The 15,202-nt window shown below is 39.3% G+C and overlaps 1 protein-coding gene across 2 annotated transcripts in view; it reads left to right on the top strand.

Moving 5' to 3' along the window:
* Positions 1–3,532: 3,532 nt before the first annotated feature.
* CCNI (cyclin I) overlaps positions 3,533–15,202 on the top strand; it is a 31,035-nt gene continuing 19,365 nt past the window's right edge. Inside the window, exons 1-2 of one of the 2 annotated variants that reach the window (XM_045532871.1) lie at positions 3,533–4,087; positions 12,241–12,397. In XM_045532871.1, coding sequence (XP_045388827.1) covers positions 12,284–12,397 — 114 coding nt within the window. In that variant the 5' untranslated portion in view covers positions 3,533–4,087; positions 12,241–12,283. The remainder of the gene's footprint in view (positions 4,088–12,240; positions 12,398–15,202) is intronic. The other variant, XM_045532872.1, reaches the window with a different exon arrangement.

The following is a 15,202-nucleotide window of genomic DNA, read 5'->3' as shown; positions in this document are numbered from 1 at the left end:
AAATAACCATAAGGTGAGTATTTTTGTCCTAAAATTTAATGCAAGCCAGAAATATCCACAGAACGAGGCAGTGAAGACTAGTGATTGAAAGCACACTATGCTTTGGAGTCAGTGAAGCTGGGTTTGAATCCTGGCTGTACCTCTGTCTAAACTGTGTGATCAATCTTGGGGATTTACTTTATTTACTCTTTATCCTCTGTAAAACGGGGACTATAAAAATACATATTATAGAGAGTACTGTGGGAATAAAAACAAGAGAATGCAATCGAAGTGTTTAGTATAATGGCTGGCACATAGTGAGTCACCAGTATGTATCAGTTATTATTATTCTCAAACACCAATGTAGAATGGTAGTCTCATTTTACTATTTAGGGCAAAAGAGAAATATTCCTAAAAAATATAAATTCCTTACCAATACATGGATATTAATATGTTTTCTTTATATGCCTTACTTATTTTCTCAGATTGCATAAACTTTCCACTTTTTATAGCTACAATTCATTGGAAAAACAATATTACATTATTAAGATAAAAGTAACGTTAAGTTAAAGTAAGGTTTTAATGAATGAATAGTGAAGAAAAAGAATGTCCGTATTTTTTGTTCAGGTAACTGGAACTACCTTTACTCACCTATTAATTACTTGTAATTATATTTATAGTAATATAGACTAAATTGTCATTGGCAGTCTCACAGACAGTAAGACAGTTTTAATAAACCTAGACTTCAAAAAGGATAAGTATATAATTAAATGGGAGCTTTTAAAGACTCCTAGTTACATTTTAATTGGTTCAACCCTCTGCCAAGCAATTTTGCAAATGGGTATTCTTCAAAAGCCATACGAATGTAAATACTGTTGGACCCAGCAATAACCTCAAAGAGGTCATGCATGAAGATTTAACTGAATCCTTTTTTTTCACTTTTTGAGTAAAAGCGTTATTATCATTCACACACCACACAATTAATCCATTAATCCATTTAAAATGTACAATTCGATGGTTTTTTGTACAGGTTGAAAATCCCTAATCTGAAAATCCAAAATGCTTCAAAATCCAAAACTTTTTGTGTGCAAACATGATGCTCAAAGAAAATGCTCATTGAAGCATTTTGAATTTTCAGACTAGGGATGCTCAACCAGTAAGTAAGCACATAATGCAAATATTCCAAAATCCAAAAAAATTCTGAAATCCAAAACACTTCTGGTTGTTAACCATTTCAGATAAGGGATACTCAACCTATATATTCAGAGTCGTGCAACCATCATCACTATCAATCTTAGAACATTTTCCTCACCTGAAAAAGAAATTAGATGCCCTTTAGGTATCACCCCTCAAACCCATGCCCACTCTCAGCCCTGAGCAACCACTAATCTACTTTGTCTCTATAGATTTGACTATTCTGGATATCCACATAAATGAAATTTTATAATATCTGGTCTTCTGTGACTGGCTTTGTTCACTTAGCATAATGTTTTCAAAGGTCATCCATGTATTAGTACTTTCTTTTTATGGCTGAATAAGATTCCACTGTATAGATGTAACACATTTGGTTTATGCATTCATCAGTTTATGGACATTTGGGTTGTTTCGCCTTTTGGCTATTATGAATAATGCTATGAACATTTGTGTGTAAGTTTTTGTGTGGAGATATAGTTTCATTTTGGGGGGGATATGTACCTAGGAGTGGAATTTGTATTATTCTTATAGGAGTGTGGGAATGAAAATCAGAAGCAATTTTATGGTCCAACAATGAAATTATGCTATACTCTCAACAGCATTATGCAAAAATGCTACACTCTCGAGTATGATGCATAGAAAAATGTTGGCTTTCTTGTATAAAGACCATGTAGTAATACTGGAAAAGGTTACATTAAGTGAAAAAAAAAAAAAAGTAGGCTACAAGCCACTTGAAATGCTTCTGGGGTTTCCTATTCCCTTCTCTGTCCTATGGAATCGGCCCCCTGCCTTCCCATCTGGCCTCAGTTTGCTCTCCAGCAATTGTCAGAGGGCCGGCCGCACTAGCTGACAAGAGGTTTTCGGAATTTCTAAGCTTCAGAGAGCCTTTGCACACTTCGCTTCCTCTGCCTGTATCATTCTTTACCCAGTGGTTTCAAATCGCATCTTAAATGTCACTTCTTCAGAAAAACCTTCTCTGATATGCCAAACTAGGCTAGGGATAAGTGTTTCCGCAGCAGCCTGTATTTTCCATCTTAATGTTTTTGATACTGGTAATTGTTTATTCAGCCAGTAATCAAATAGTGAATCTTTTACATGCAGGGATACAGGGTGAAAGAAAACATGCAAGATCCCTGCCATGTGTGACCTTATTTTCTAGGAAAGGGATACATGTACAAGCAAACAAATCACAGTACTGAGTAATTTTAGACAGTGATAATTAGCTCAACGGCCATTCTGTTTGGACTGTAAACTGCATGAAGGCGGGAGCTATTTCTGTCTTGGTTACTTCCGGTTTGCTAGAGTCTTGCCGCTAAGCTCCATACATATTTTTTCAGTAACTATTAAAACAGGCACATTAAGACAGAAATGAAAAAAACAAATGAGACTACGTCTATAAATCGTTGAGTCTGAGGTTCCCTCTCCTTTTCTTTCAAAACTTTGTCATACTACATATTTTAAGTAATTAAAACAATTAAAAGATGAGCAAAAAAATTACCAGAACACCAAATAAAACACATTTCTGTCACCGCGCAGTAGTTAAGAACCTGGTAATAAAACCTCCTCTGAAATCCTCAGACGTGTTGGTGAAGCGGATAGAATTCCCCTGGCGCATCACCAAGCAGGTTCCCAGCCATGAGCACTGTAATTTACGGCTTTAAATGACCCCTTAAACACCCAGAATATGATCCCCTTCAATTTACCGATTTCTGAAGCGCTTTAGAATATCTCCCTTCACTTACCCGACATGGAGCGAAAAAACCCGCAATTCTATTTATATGTTAACGGTAAATAGAGAACACATAACTTTTTCGCCAGGTCACAAAGAACCTAAGATCTCTACACAATACATCAGCCGCCCCTTCACAATAAATCCTGCAAGCCCTGGAAACCAGCCGGCTTGGAGGAAGCCAGGCAGCGCCACGTCCGGCCAGAGCGCAGACCGAAAAAACCCCTCCCCCACGCGCAGCTCTCGGCCGCGGCTTTCTTCCCCGGGGCGCATGCGCAGCGCACTCTCCGGCCACCGCACGCCTCTTCCAGCCAGCCGAGGAGGCGCTGACGTCACCGCGCGGCCGATGAAGAACTCTTCCGCTCCGCCAAGGAAAATGAGTCCACGCACCTTTGGCTTTTTTTAGCCCACAGAAAATGTCCTCCCTCCTTCCACCCCAGTTCCAAAGACCTCCCCAGCGTATCTCCAACAGCCCAGCTTTTGGCGGGCCTTCTCTGTACATTCGTTGGACCTGACAGTCGCCCCAGAAGAAAAAAGAGGGAGGGTGAGACTCCAGTTCAGTGTTGTTTACAAAGACAGAGACATCCAGGATCGGTCCGCGAGGGCGGAGCCGAGGAGGCCGGCACTTCTTCTTCCTTCCCCCTCCCTCCCCAGCCTTCCCCGCGAGCGGACGCGGCAGCGCCTCTGTCTCGCCTTTTCTTATTTTTTTCCCCCCTTTCCCCTTTTTTTTTTTTTCCTTTTTCCCCCTTTCCCCCCCTTTCACCATTTCCCCTAGGAGGTGCTTCCCCCGGGCAGGGGCAGAGCCGGTCTCACCCCCCGCCTCTCCCCGGCCCCCGCCGCCCTATGGCGAGAGGGAGCCCCCTCCCCACCCGGGCTCAAGCGGCGGCGGTCGGAGGAGCGGCACCGGCGGCGGCGGCGGCCTCAGGTCCGGGGTCATCATGGAACTAATTCGCTGACTGACCCACCGGCCGCAGCCGTGCGTCCCGCGCCAGCGCCTGCGCCCTCCGGCCCGGTTCCCCCTCTTCTCCCTCCTCAGTCGGCCCGGTCCTCGTCCCGCGCGCCCCGCCGCCGCGCGCTGGGGAGAATGAGGTGGTAACGGGTCCCCGGATGACCCCGCGTCACCGTTGTGAGGCCTACAGCTCTGCCGAGGAGGAAGAGGAGGAGGAGGAGGAAGAGGAGGAAGAGGTGAGGGGGCAGGGGCGGGGGGCTTGACGCGTCTCCGCCACCGGCGCCCGCGCTGGGTCCCTGCCGCCCCCTCCGCGCGCCGCCCGCGTAGCAGCGCCCGCTGTCGCGAGCTCCTCGCCAGAGACCCGCCCTCCCGCATCCCCCCCTGGAGACCTAGGGGACGCCCCCTTCGTCCTCTCCGGCCGAGAACGGCCCGGCACCTGCCCAGCTTGAGAACGGCCGTGCTGCCTTCCTTTCGGGCCAGTTCTTGTGTCAGCGAGTAACTTTTTCGTAGCGGCGGCGAATTACCCACCCTGCGGTGTGTGCTCGCGGCGCCGCGAGCCTGTGTTAATACACAAAGAAGGGGACACACCCCCACCCTCAGCCCTGACCGCTCCCGCGGGGACTACAGCAGGATAACTCATTGCAAAGCTGGGTGAATGCCAAGTGATTGGGGGGAACTGCCAGTGCTGCGGAGATCCGGGGGAGGGGAATGTGACCCAGAGGTGGGGCGGGCGGGTCGGGGAGACCGGAGGAGGTGACATTTGAGTTGCACCCTGAAGGGCAGGTCAAAATACCGGAATTTTGAAAGGAGGGCAGAAGTGCCTCTGCTGAGTTAGGGGTTCCATTGCAGACCTTTCGACAGGGTAGCAGAATAGTGGAAGGTATGGCGGGAGGTAGGATGGATTCAGATGGATTCAGACTGTGTAAGTCTTTGTCAAGCTGAAATATTTAGATTTCATTCTGTCAGTGGAGAGCCCCTCAACTTTTGAGCCGCAAGAGCACGATATTAAATAACAACACCACTTGATGAGGCTGATTATCTGCCAGGCACTCTGTTAAGTGGCTTGCAATTCATTTAATCCTCCAAAGGACTCCTTGAGGCAGGTAGTAGGAGCCTCATTTTACAGATGAGGAAAACTGAGATACCGCAAGATTAGGTAACTTTCCCCTTAGGTAATAAAGCTGTAATCCCTTGGCCAGAATTGTCTGACTGTATGCTGTGTGGTCTGTGTCCTGAAAATGAGTCTGTTGAAAAGACAGTAGTGTTATCTGGTTTTGGCTTTTCCAGGTCATTTGTGGCAGATGAAATACAAACGGACCAATAGATTAACAAAGAATTGGACAGGGATTAGATTGGCTAATCTGGGACCTGAGAGATGAGAGATTCTGGACTGGGAGAAGTTTCTTAATACTGATGAAGGGCAGATAATAGAATCAGCTTGTGTGGGAAGGTGCAGTAGAGGCGATGTGCAGTTGCAGATTAAGAGTTTATGTGGTAGTGTGACATCCTAGTAGGTTAGAATGGCACTCTTGAATGTGTCTTATGATTGGAAGCTGAGAGTGTGTCCATGTTTTATTGATCGTTTAAACCTTAAAAATGAGTGAAATACTTGTGCACGTTTCTTTATCTTTAAAATAAGCTTAACGATACCAACTTAATAAGGTTGTATGAGGATTACATGAGTTAATATGGCATAGCACTCTGAACAATAGCTGGCGAGTAGTAAGCACTCAAGTGTTTTCACTTGTTAGTAAGCACTCAAGTGTTTTCACTTGTTAGTAAGCACTCAAGTGTTTTCACTTGTTACGCGCTTAACAAGTGTAAGCTATTATTATTAGGCATAGTGCTAAACTCTGGAAATAATTTGCTGTCAAGAAACTCAAGGTTAGTAGGAAAGGCAGGTCTACAAATTTTCATGGAGCAACTAAATGTAAAAGTAGAATTATGTCCAAGTACAGATGTAGGAAGGTGGGCACAACTGCACAATTCCAGACAATCCTGTTCACAGACTCATGGCAGTTTTAGGAAGGGGAGTATGAGCCAGAGGACAGTTCAAGTTGCAAGAACAGTGTGTGGGAAGGCATGGAGATTGCGAAAGAAAGAGGACACTGTTTTGGAACTAGAATTACTGTTTGTTGTTGCTGGTGCATAAAGTCAAGGAAGGAATAGTAGACCGTGAGGCTTTTGTATGGTCACTTTAATCCCTCCTCTCAGAACAGGGACTAAGATCCAGAAGTCAGCACTAGTACAGGATTATTCATAGAATTTGCATGATGATGATAAATACAGTAATTACATATTAATGAAGTTGTTTATATTGTGTACCCAGCGTGGTGCAGCACTGTCCTTGGAAGAGTAGGAGGCCCTGTATATATCTCTGTAATACAGTAATTTATGCTGTATAATAAGCGTTTTATAAACTGTTAGACATTAAACTATTTGATAAGCATGGAGAAAGGAGTAGAAGAAGCAATTGAGAGAATGGGAGGAGAAATGTGAAACTGTCAAAGTTAGATGTGTGTGGAATATGTCAGCCCTAGCAGTCTTTTTGTTTTTTAATTCCTAGAGACTTTTTTAAAAAAGCATTCAAGGCCAGGCACGGTGGCTCACGCCTGTAATCCCAGCACTATGGGAGGCTGAGGCGGGCGGATCGTTTGAGCTCAGGAGTTCAAGACCAGCCTGAGCAAGAGCGAGACCCCATCTCTACTAAAAATAGAAAGAAATGATTTGGACAGCTAAAAATACATATAGAAAAAATTAGCTGGGCATGGTGGCTCATGCCTGTAGTCCCAGCTACTCAGGAGGCTGAGGCAGGAGGATGGCTTGAGCCCAGGAGTTTGAGGTTGCTGTGAGCTAGGCTGACGCCACTGCACTCACTCTAGCCCAGGCAACAGAGTGAGACTCTGTCTCAAAAAAAAAAAAAAAAAAAAAAAGCATTCAAAATTCTGGATGTGACCAACAGAGAGCATACAATAACAAGATAGACTATACAGTTCTTTTGCTAAAACAGTAAAATTGTATTTTAAATGTATTTCTTAGCAGGATTCATTACTCATCTAACGCAAATAATCTGTTTTACACATTAGAAAATAGACACATTAACATTTTATCCCTTTTTTTCTTTTGTTCTCTCTCCCAATGTATAACATACATTATGACTCTTTACTCCTAAATTTTTCACTATGTGTTTCCTAAGGATAGGAATATTCTCTTAGAAATCCCAGTAAAGTTTTCAATTTTAGTCAATTTAGCATTGATACATTTAATCTACATGTGTTTGATACATGTAATCTACTGTGTTTCAGTTGTGTCTTTTGACCCAATGATGACCTGTACAGCATTTATCTCCCTCCACTACAGGATCCAGTTGAGGGTTAGGTATTGCACTTTCATTTCTCTATGGCCTCAATTAATCTGGAACATCCCCATAGGTATCCCTCCATCCTTTTTGTCTTTTACTTGCATTATGTTATGGCTCATTTTTTTTTAAGTTTAAGAAATTTTGAATTCTGTTTTCTCTGTTATATTTCCCTAGTGTGAGCAAAGAATGACTCCTTTTTTTTTTCTATTGATATGATGTATTGCATTAATTGATTTCTGAATGTTAGAACAACCTCGTATTCCTGGAACAAATCCCACTTGGTTATGGTGTATATTACTTTTTTTTTTTATGTTGCTGGATTTAATTTGCTAGTATATTTTGTTGAGGAATTTTGCATCTATATTCAGAAGAGATAATAGTCTAGTTTTCTGGTGAAGCCTGTCTGGTATAGGTGGCAGGTTAATAACTGGCTTCATACAGTGGGTTGGGAAGGTTTCATCTTCTGTGTTTTGGAAGAGTTTGTAAAGAATTAAATTTTCTGTAAATGTTTGGTAGAATTGACCAGTGAAGCCATCTGGGCATGGAGTGTTCTATGATAGTAGTTTTTAAATTACCAACTAAATGTCTTTACTTTTTTCTATTTCTTTTTAAGTCAGCTTTAGTAGTTTGTTTCTAGGAATTGGTGGTCCATGTCATCTAAATTGTCTAGTTTACTTGCATATAATTGTTCATAAAATTCCTTTATAACTTTTCTTATTTCTGTAAGGTAGGTAGTAATGTCCCTTTTTTATTCCTGATTTAGTAATTTATTCTGTGTTCCTTTTCTTGGTCACTCTGAGCTAAAGGTTTGCCAAGTTTGATCCTTTCAGAGTAGCAACTTTTGGTTTCATTGATTTTTTTTTCCTATTTTTGATTCTCTACTTCATTAGAGAATTTATTAGAATTTCCATTTTAATGTTATTTGCTTGCTTCTGGTTTGCTTTAGGTACCGTTTGCTCTCCCCCCCCCCCCATTATTGTAAGGTAGAAGAAGATCTAGGAATGGGGAACCTGCAGCCTTGGGGCCACATGTGGCCTTCTGGATCCTTGAGTGCAACCTTTTCACTAAATCCAAATTTTACAGAACAAATCCTTTTAATAAAGAGATTTGTTAAAGGATTTGTTCTATGAAGTTTGGGTTCAGGTGAGGGGCTGTGCTGGGTGATCTGGAGGGCTACATGTGGCTCCAAGACTTGCAGGTTCCATGAGATGTTCTTTTTTTAATGTAGGTGTTTTCAGGTATTAATTTCTTCTAAGTACTGCTTTTGTCGCATCTCATAAGTTTTAGTATGTTATGTCTTCATTTTCATTCATCTCCAAAGTATTTTCTAATTTGTCTTGTGAATTCTTTGACCAAATTCCTTTGTTTTAAAAATGTTACAACATCTAAATATTCAAGTCTTACTAAGGGCCTTAATTGTAGGAGATTGGAGAACAGGAATCCTTTGAACCTGGTCTTACTCCTCTTTACGTGATTCTACCCTATATGTCTTTCTCTATTCTCATCTATACCTTGAAAAAATAATCTTCAAAGGAAACCTTGTAAAGGAACGGTAATCACTAGTGACAGCTAGTCATTGGGGTGTGTTGAGAAGGCTAGTAGATCTAGTTGGATGTAGCTAATGGCATGGAAGAATTACTTAACTTTGAGGTTTTTGACAAGAGTTTGGAAGAAACTTTTGAACCTATGAAGTCTAATCTCTATCCAGTATAGCGGTTTCTTCTAAATATTTCTTGAATGGTGGTCATCTAGTTTACATTCCATTTCTAGAGTTAATATTTATGCCTGTATTAAATGAAATTATAGAGAGAGGCTGCTTATCATATTGTGGAAGATCTGAGAAAAGTATCAAGGCAACAAAATTGGATCTCAGAACATCAGCAGAATGCAACAGGGAATAGAATCTTACAAGATGGCTTTTTTTTTTTTTTTTTTTTTTTTTAAGGAAAGAATACATTTAAGGTTCTGAACAAGGATGTGCCAAAAAAGCACCAAAAACCCACTTCTCATGGTGTGGGGCAGGTGGTAGGGAGGTTGGGCTAACAATGTACCTGAGAAAGTCTTAAGAGTTTTTGCTGACCATAGATTTTATCTGAATTGATAGTGAGGTGTGGCCTTCAAAAAAATAACTGATGACTTCAGATTGCATTTGCAGTAAAACTGGTGCTAATTTAGAAAAGCCGAAGTGTCATGTGAGGAATTATTGAACAGTTTTTCAGTTATGAAAAAGATGAATTGGTAAGCATGACAGCAGCCTCCAAACATTGGAAGGATTGGCTTGTGAAAGATTAGACATCATGGGTTTGTTTTGTTTTTGCTTGTATGTTTTTATTTTGGGCCCCGATGGATGAAACTGGAACTGTTGGTTTAGTTCCTGTTTTACCAAAGTACTATGCTGTGGGCACAGTGAGTGGTAAAAAGGTGATATTGGTAGATATGACTTCAAAGGAATTTATATTTTGGTTAGGGAGATAGTGGAAAACTGCTTTCAGAGAAGAGAAATCACATGATTAGAGAATCAAGAGTTTTTGGAAGAAATTACCTTAGAGATGGGTCTTTTAAGATAAGTATTAATTCTTTTCCTTCTCTAAGTTATTTACCTTTTGTTTTCTTAATATGGAAATGCTTCATGCTCATTATAGAAAATTTGCAAAAACTCAGTTTAAAGACACAAAAAGAAAAACTTAATCCAGTTAAGTGGAGGTAGTCTGTAGTAAATTGAGTAGCAAGTAGGTAGTGTATGTGAAGTGATTAATAGGAAGGAGGGTAGTAGCTGGAGTTGGGGTAGAATGTGGAAGATAAGGAAAAGGTTTGTTATTTTTTTCTCAAATTTTTAATTATCAAAGATTTGGAACTTTTCATGTTAATTTTGGACATGTAAAAAAATTTTTAGATTCCATGAATCTGAAGCACATAATAACAGGTACATAATTGAAACGGTTCAAATAGTTACGTGAAGTTTATAATGAAAAACAGCATTTCCCTGCTGCAGGCCTTTCTCACCCTTTTCTCACTCCCCAGAGGTTAACCACTCTCAACTCTTCTGTCTTTGTCTTGTTATTTAAGATCAGGTTTTGAAATAACTTGCCCTCCTGCTGTTCTTTGATATTTCAGTTTTAGATATTTATGGATTTACTACTAAGAAATATAAAGATGTGTCTTTCATTCTACCCTCTCCCAACACCCATATTTGTGTCCCTTCATCCTCCCAATGTAGTTTTATCACAATGTATGTTGAAATCCCTATCTAGTATTTTCATTATTGTTATATAAATATTGTCATATATTTACTTATATAATCTTTTTCTGAAGTTAATTACTTTTTTAGTTGCTTAGCTTTCAGCAAATCCAACTAAGTCTTTATACGTTGTTCAGCAGGCTTCTAAATCCAGTTTTCTTTTTCTTTTTTTAAATTTTGAGACAGAATCTCACTCTGTTGTCCAGGCTGGAGTACAATGGTATGAACATAGCTCACTGCAGCCTTGAAATCCGGCCTCAAGCGGTCTTAACCACTTCAGCCTCCCGAGTAGCTGGAATTATAGCTTTGAGCCAACATGCCTGACTGTCAATCCAATATTTTACACACAGTCAAATCTCTGAAATCTGTAGTTTCCTTTTTTTTTTTTTTTTTTTGAGACAGAGAGTCTCACTCGGTTGCCCGGGCTAGAGTGCCGTGGCATCAGACTAACTCACAGCAACCTCAAAGTGTTCTGCTCAAGCAATCCTTCTGCCTCAGCCTCAGTAGCTGGGACTACAGGCATGCGCCACCATGCCCGGCTAATTTTTTCTATATATTTTTAGCTGTCCAGATAATTTCTATTTTTTTAGTAGAGACAGGGTCTCGCTCTTGCTCAGGCTGGTCTCTAACTCCTGAGCTCAAGCAATCCTCCCGCCTCGGCCTCCCAGAGTGGTAGGATTGCAGGCGTGAGCCACAGAGCCCGGCTTTTTTTTTTTTTTTTTTTTAAAGAAAACCTAGAGACTTTTCTCTTGGATGTCAGTTGCCCTGTACCACTATACTGTTGCTCTTTAGGCTTACTGCTCATTTCAGAATGCCATTCACTGTAGTGTGGAGCTTTCTAGATCAGTACAGCCTGGTAAAACTTCATAACATTGATAGAAATCTTCCTTTTCTGCACTTTCCATTAGAGTATCCACTAGCCACATGTGACTATGGAAGTGGAGCTGATGTGCCTGAAGAATTGACTTTTAGACTTTATTCAGTTTAAATTTAAATACACATGTGTAGCTAGTGGGCACTGAATTGGAAGCACAATTTAAGATGGTTTTGTACTTAAGGGGATGGTTTCGTACTGAAGAAGTGGGAATGGATAGGATTTAATGTAATTGATATAATTTTTTTAAATGAAGAAAACAAGTTAGTGGCCCTTATCTGATTAGGTTTTTAAGAGGAATGTTTGGATCAACTGCTACTTTATTTAGCTAGTTTTAGAGACAGAGTCTCTGTTGTCCAGGTTGGAATGCAGTGGTGCAATTATATCTCACTATAACCTTGAACTCCTGAGCTCAGTCCTCCTAAGTAGCTAGGACTACAGGTGCTGGCCACCACACCCAGTTAATTTTTGGTAGAGATGGGGGTCTCACTATGTTGCCCAGGTTGGCCTTGAACTCCTGGCCTCAAGCAATCCTCCTGCCTCAGCCTCCCAAAACATGGATCAACTACTCAGAATTCTTAGTGACAAAAACTGTGACAGTTTGACACAGTGTTAACATTTTTTGATCAGAGTCCAAAGGTTCTATCAGTTATATATGGCCTTGTTTTTATTTTTTTTATAACTGAATTTCAGACATAAAATGAGGATGTTTTAGATAACTGATTATTATTGTAACATTTTAATATATGATATTTTAAAGAGCTATAAAATCGTATACTGCCTCTAACATTCTTACAATATTTTGTTCTATGAATTGCTTAATAAGTACCAACATTTATATATATATATATATATATATATATATATATAATGCTGTACTTATCCTATAATTAAATAAACATACTTGATTTTATAGGTAGCTACATCAAGCTGGGTGGCAGGCAGATCCAAAGGATATCATGAAGTTTCCAGGACCTTTGGAAAACCAGAGATTGTCTTTCCTGTTGGAAAAGGCAATCTCTAGGGAAGCCCAGATGTGGAAGGTCAACGTGCCGAAAATGCCTACAAATCAGGTAATGATTTCTCTCTTTAGATAAGTATTATTAGAAATTAGTGTACTACTGCCATATATTACAGTATCTTGGAACTGTATTGGAGGAATATGTACCATTAAAGGATATGCTCTATTCTTTGGGGAATATCTTGTTTCTTTTTGAAAAAAGAGTTTACTGTTTTTATTTACATGTTTTGTTGTTATCTGAGTTACAGCTTTGGGAAGATAGTTAGGTTTGTTCTCTTTCCTTATAGTCTAATGCAGTAGTAAGCCATTTTTATTTTTGCTAATCTTTGCCGTATCATTCCAATTTTAGTATATGCACTGCCAAAGTGAGAACCTAAACCTTTATTTCTAGATATTTAGTTAGCCACAGAGTCTGAACATCTTCATACTATTGTCTTTAGAGAACAAAAAATTGCTCTTCCTTTCATCAATATTTATAAGGAGTTCAAGTAAACTATTCAGGTATTACCCGTGTTGAAAGCTTTTTGGGAGGTAGCCAGCTGATCTCTCAATTACTATTGGCTGTATGCCTTTTATTTTAGAAATTTTTACACTTCTGTCGTATAGTTATTTTGTTTTTACAAATCATCATGAAGCTTATCCACTCCAAAAGTTTACTGTATAAGATGTCTTACATGTCTTTTTATCCGTAGTATTTAATGTAGTGATTGGGATATAAAATAGTGGCCATGAAATTTTCTATATGCATGAGTGTGAATGAATGACAAATACCTAAGTTCCTCCTGTGTTCTTCTAGGTTATGATAGCATGCAGTATTATAATTGCCTGGTGATTTCGGAGTTTCTTTGAGAGGGTATGGTTATGTCATTTTTGTTTACTGGCATATAATAGGCTCACAGTTAAAATGTGTTAAATGAATGGTGATTATCTTTTTTTTATGGTTCGTTCAAGTACCTTACTGTGTTCTTGGCACTTGTAGAGCAGTTCTTTTATGTAATAGTATTTTCAAGTTTGTGATAATTTTGTTATATGAATTTGGGGAAAAAATTGAAAACCAGTCAAAGTGATACACATATCAGGTATTCTCAATTTATTTTGCTAAAGTACTTTTGATTTACAAAGATGAAACTCTGCCACAAACTGTTTATATAAAAATGATTTTCATTAGAATTTTGGAACTATAAGAAATCTTAAAGGCCATCTAATTTTGTGGTTTCCAAATACAGGATCTTGAACCATTAGACTAATAGGTGTATCAGAATCACTCAGGAGGCTTCCTTAAAAATAGATTCCAGGCCCCACTCCCAGAGCTATTGGGCTTGTGGCAGCTGTGGATATTTGTATTTTTAACAAGTTTCATATTATTATGGATATGTGTTCACTTGGGGAATGACAGTAGTCTCACTACATAATAAAAAAAATTTTTCCCCTGACAGCTCTGGTAAGTGGTTTTTCTTTCTCTAGATACACTCTTTTGTTTTTCCAAAATGATGACATTTCAGATGTCGTCATTAATGAGCAATAAAGTGAGACTATTACCTCACTTTATCTTGGCTTGGTAATTTCACTGATGTAGCTGTAAACTATTTTTGTTTCAGCAGCAATGTCATGTTGGTTTATATTGCACTTTTTCTTTAAAATCTTGTTTTTATCTATTTTTAAGCATTTTTTTGTTGACTATATGTATTGCAAATATCTTCTCCTGGTCTGTGACTTGCATTTTCACTCCATTTGTGTTGATCTTTGAGTAATAAAAGTTCTTAATTTTAATGACCAAATTATCAATTTTTTTTTCCTTTTTGCTTAGTCCTTTTAAAGGAACGTTTGCCTAATTTAAGGTAATAAAGATATTGTTTGTGCTTTCTTCTGGAAACTTTATCTTTGACATCTAGATCTACATTCCAGTTGGAATTGATTTTTTTTCTTTTGGTGTGATGTGAAGTAGGAGTCAATCATTTTTCTCCATACAGATGTTACCAAAAGCTCGGCACTTATTTTTAAGCCCTCATCAGAAGACTAAGAGAACAAGTGGTTTGAGGAGAACGAAAGAGAAGTTTATTACTTTGCCAGTAAAGGAGGAAAAATGATAGACCTTCTTATTTCAAAATCCAGATTTCCTGAGCATAAGCAGAAATACAGAGCTTTTAAAGGGAGGGCCCCTCAGTTCTAGGCTATTGTGGTTAACTATTCTAATCGCCCCATCTCTGCCAAAGACAAAGGCCCACGGTGGTGGGGCCCAGGCTGCTACTAGCCTGGGATACAAGAACAAAGGCCTTCTGCCTGCTCCTTCCAACCACTGCTGGGAGGCAGGGATGCAGGTCTCAGTTCTCAAAAAGAGTGGGGTAAGTTTTAAAGAGACAAAATATTTTTGCTGTTTTTTCAGGCCATTCCCTGTTACATAGATAACTAGCATCATTTATTTAAAAAGCATATTTCTACACTACAGTGTACTTTTGTCATAAATCAAGTGACCACTGTATATGTGTAGATATATATATGTGGGTCTGTTTCTTATTTCTCATCATTGATCTGTTTGCCTTTCTCTGAGTTAATGCCAAACTACCTTAATTATTATAGTAATATAATAAGACTGTTGTGTGGTATAAACCTTGCTTGAGATGGTCTTGGCTATTTTTAGCCCTTGCCCCTCTGTATATCTTTTAAAATATACTTGTCAATTTTTAAAAAAGAAACTGGGGGGGTTTTAGTTTTATTGACTCTATAGGTCGATATGGGGAGAATTTACATTTTTACAGTTTGAATCTTCCAATCCATGAACATAGCATATTTCTCCATTTTTTTGAAAAGTGGTCTTCAGTGTCTTTTAATAATGTCTGGTAGTTTATGCTTATTTCTG

This window comes from Lemur catta, chromosome 19, assembly GCF_020740605.2.
Source record: "Lemur catta isolate mLemCat1 chromosome 19, mLemCat1.pri, whole genome shotgun sequence".
Classification (NCBI taxonomy): domain Eukaryota; kingdom Metazoa; phylum Chordata; class Mammalia; order Primates; family Lemuridae; genus Lemur; species Lemur catta.
The sequence above is the reverse complement of the archived record's forward strand: the minus strand, read 5'-3'. Positions and strand labels throughout refer to the sequence as shown.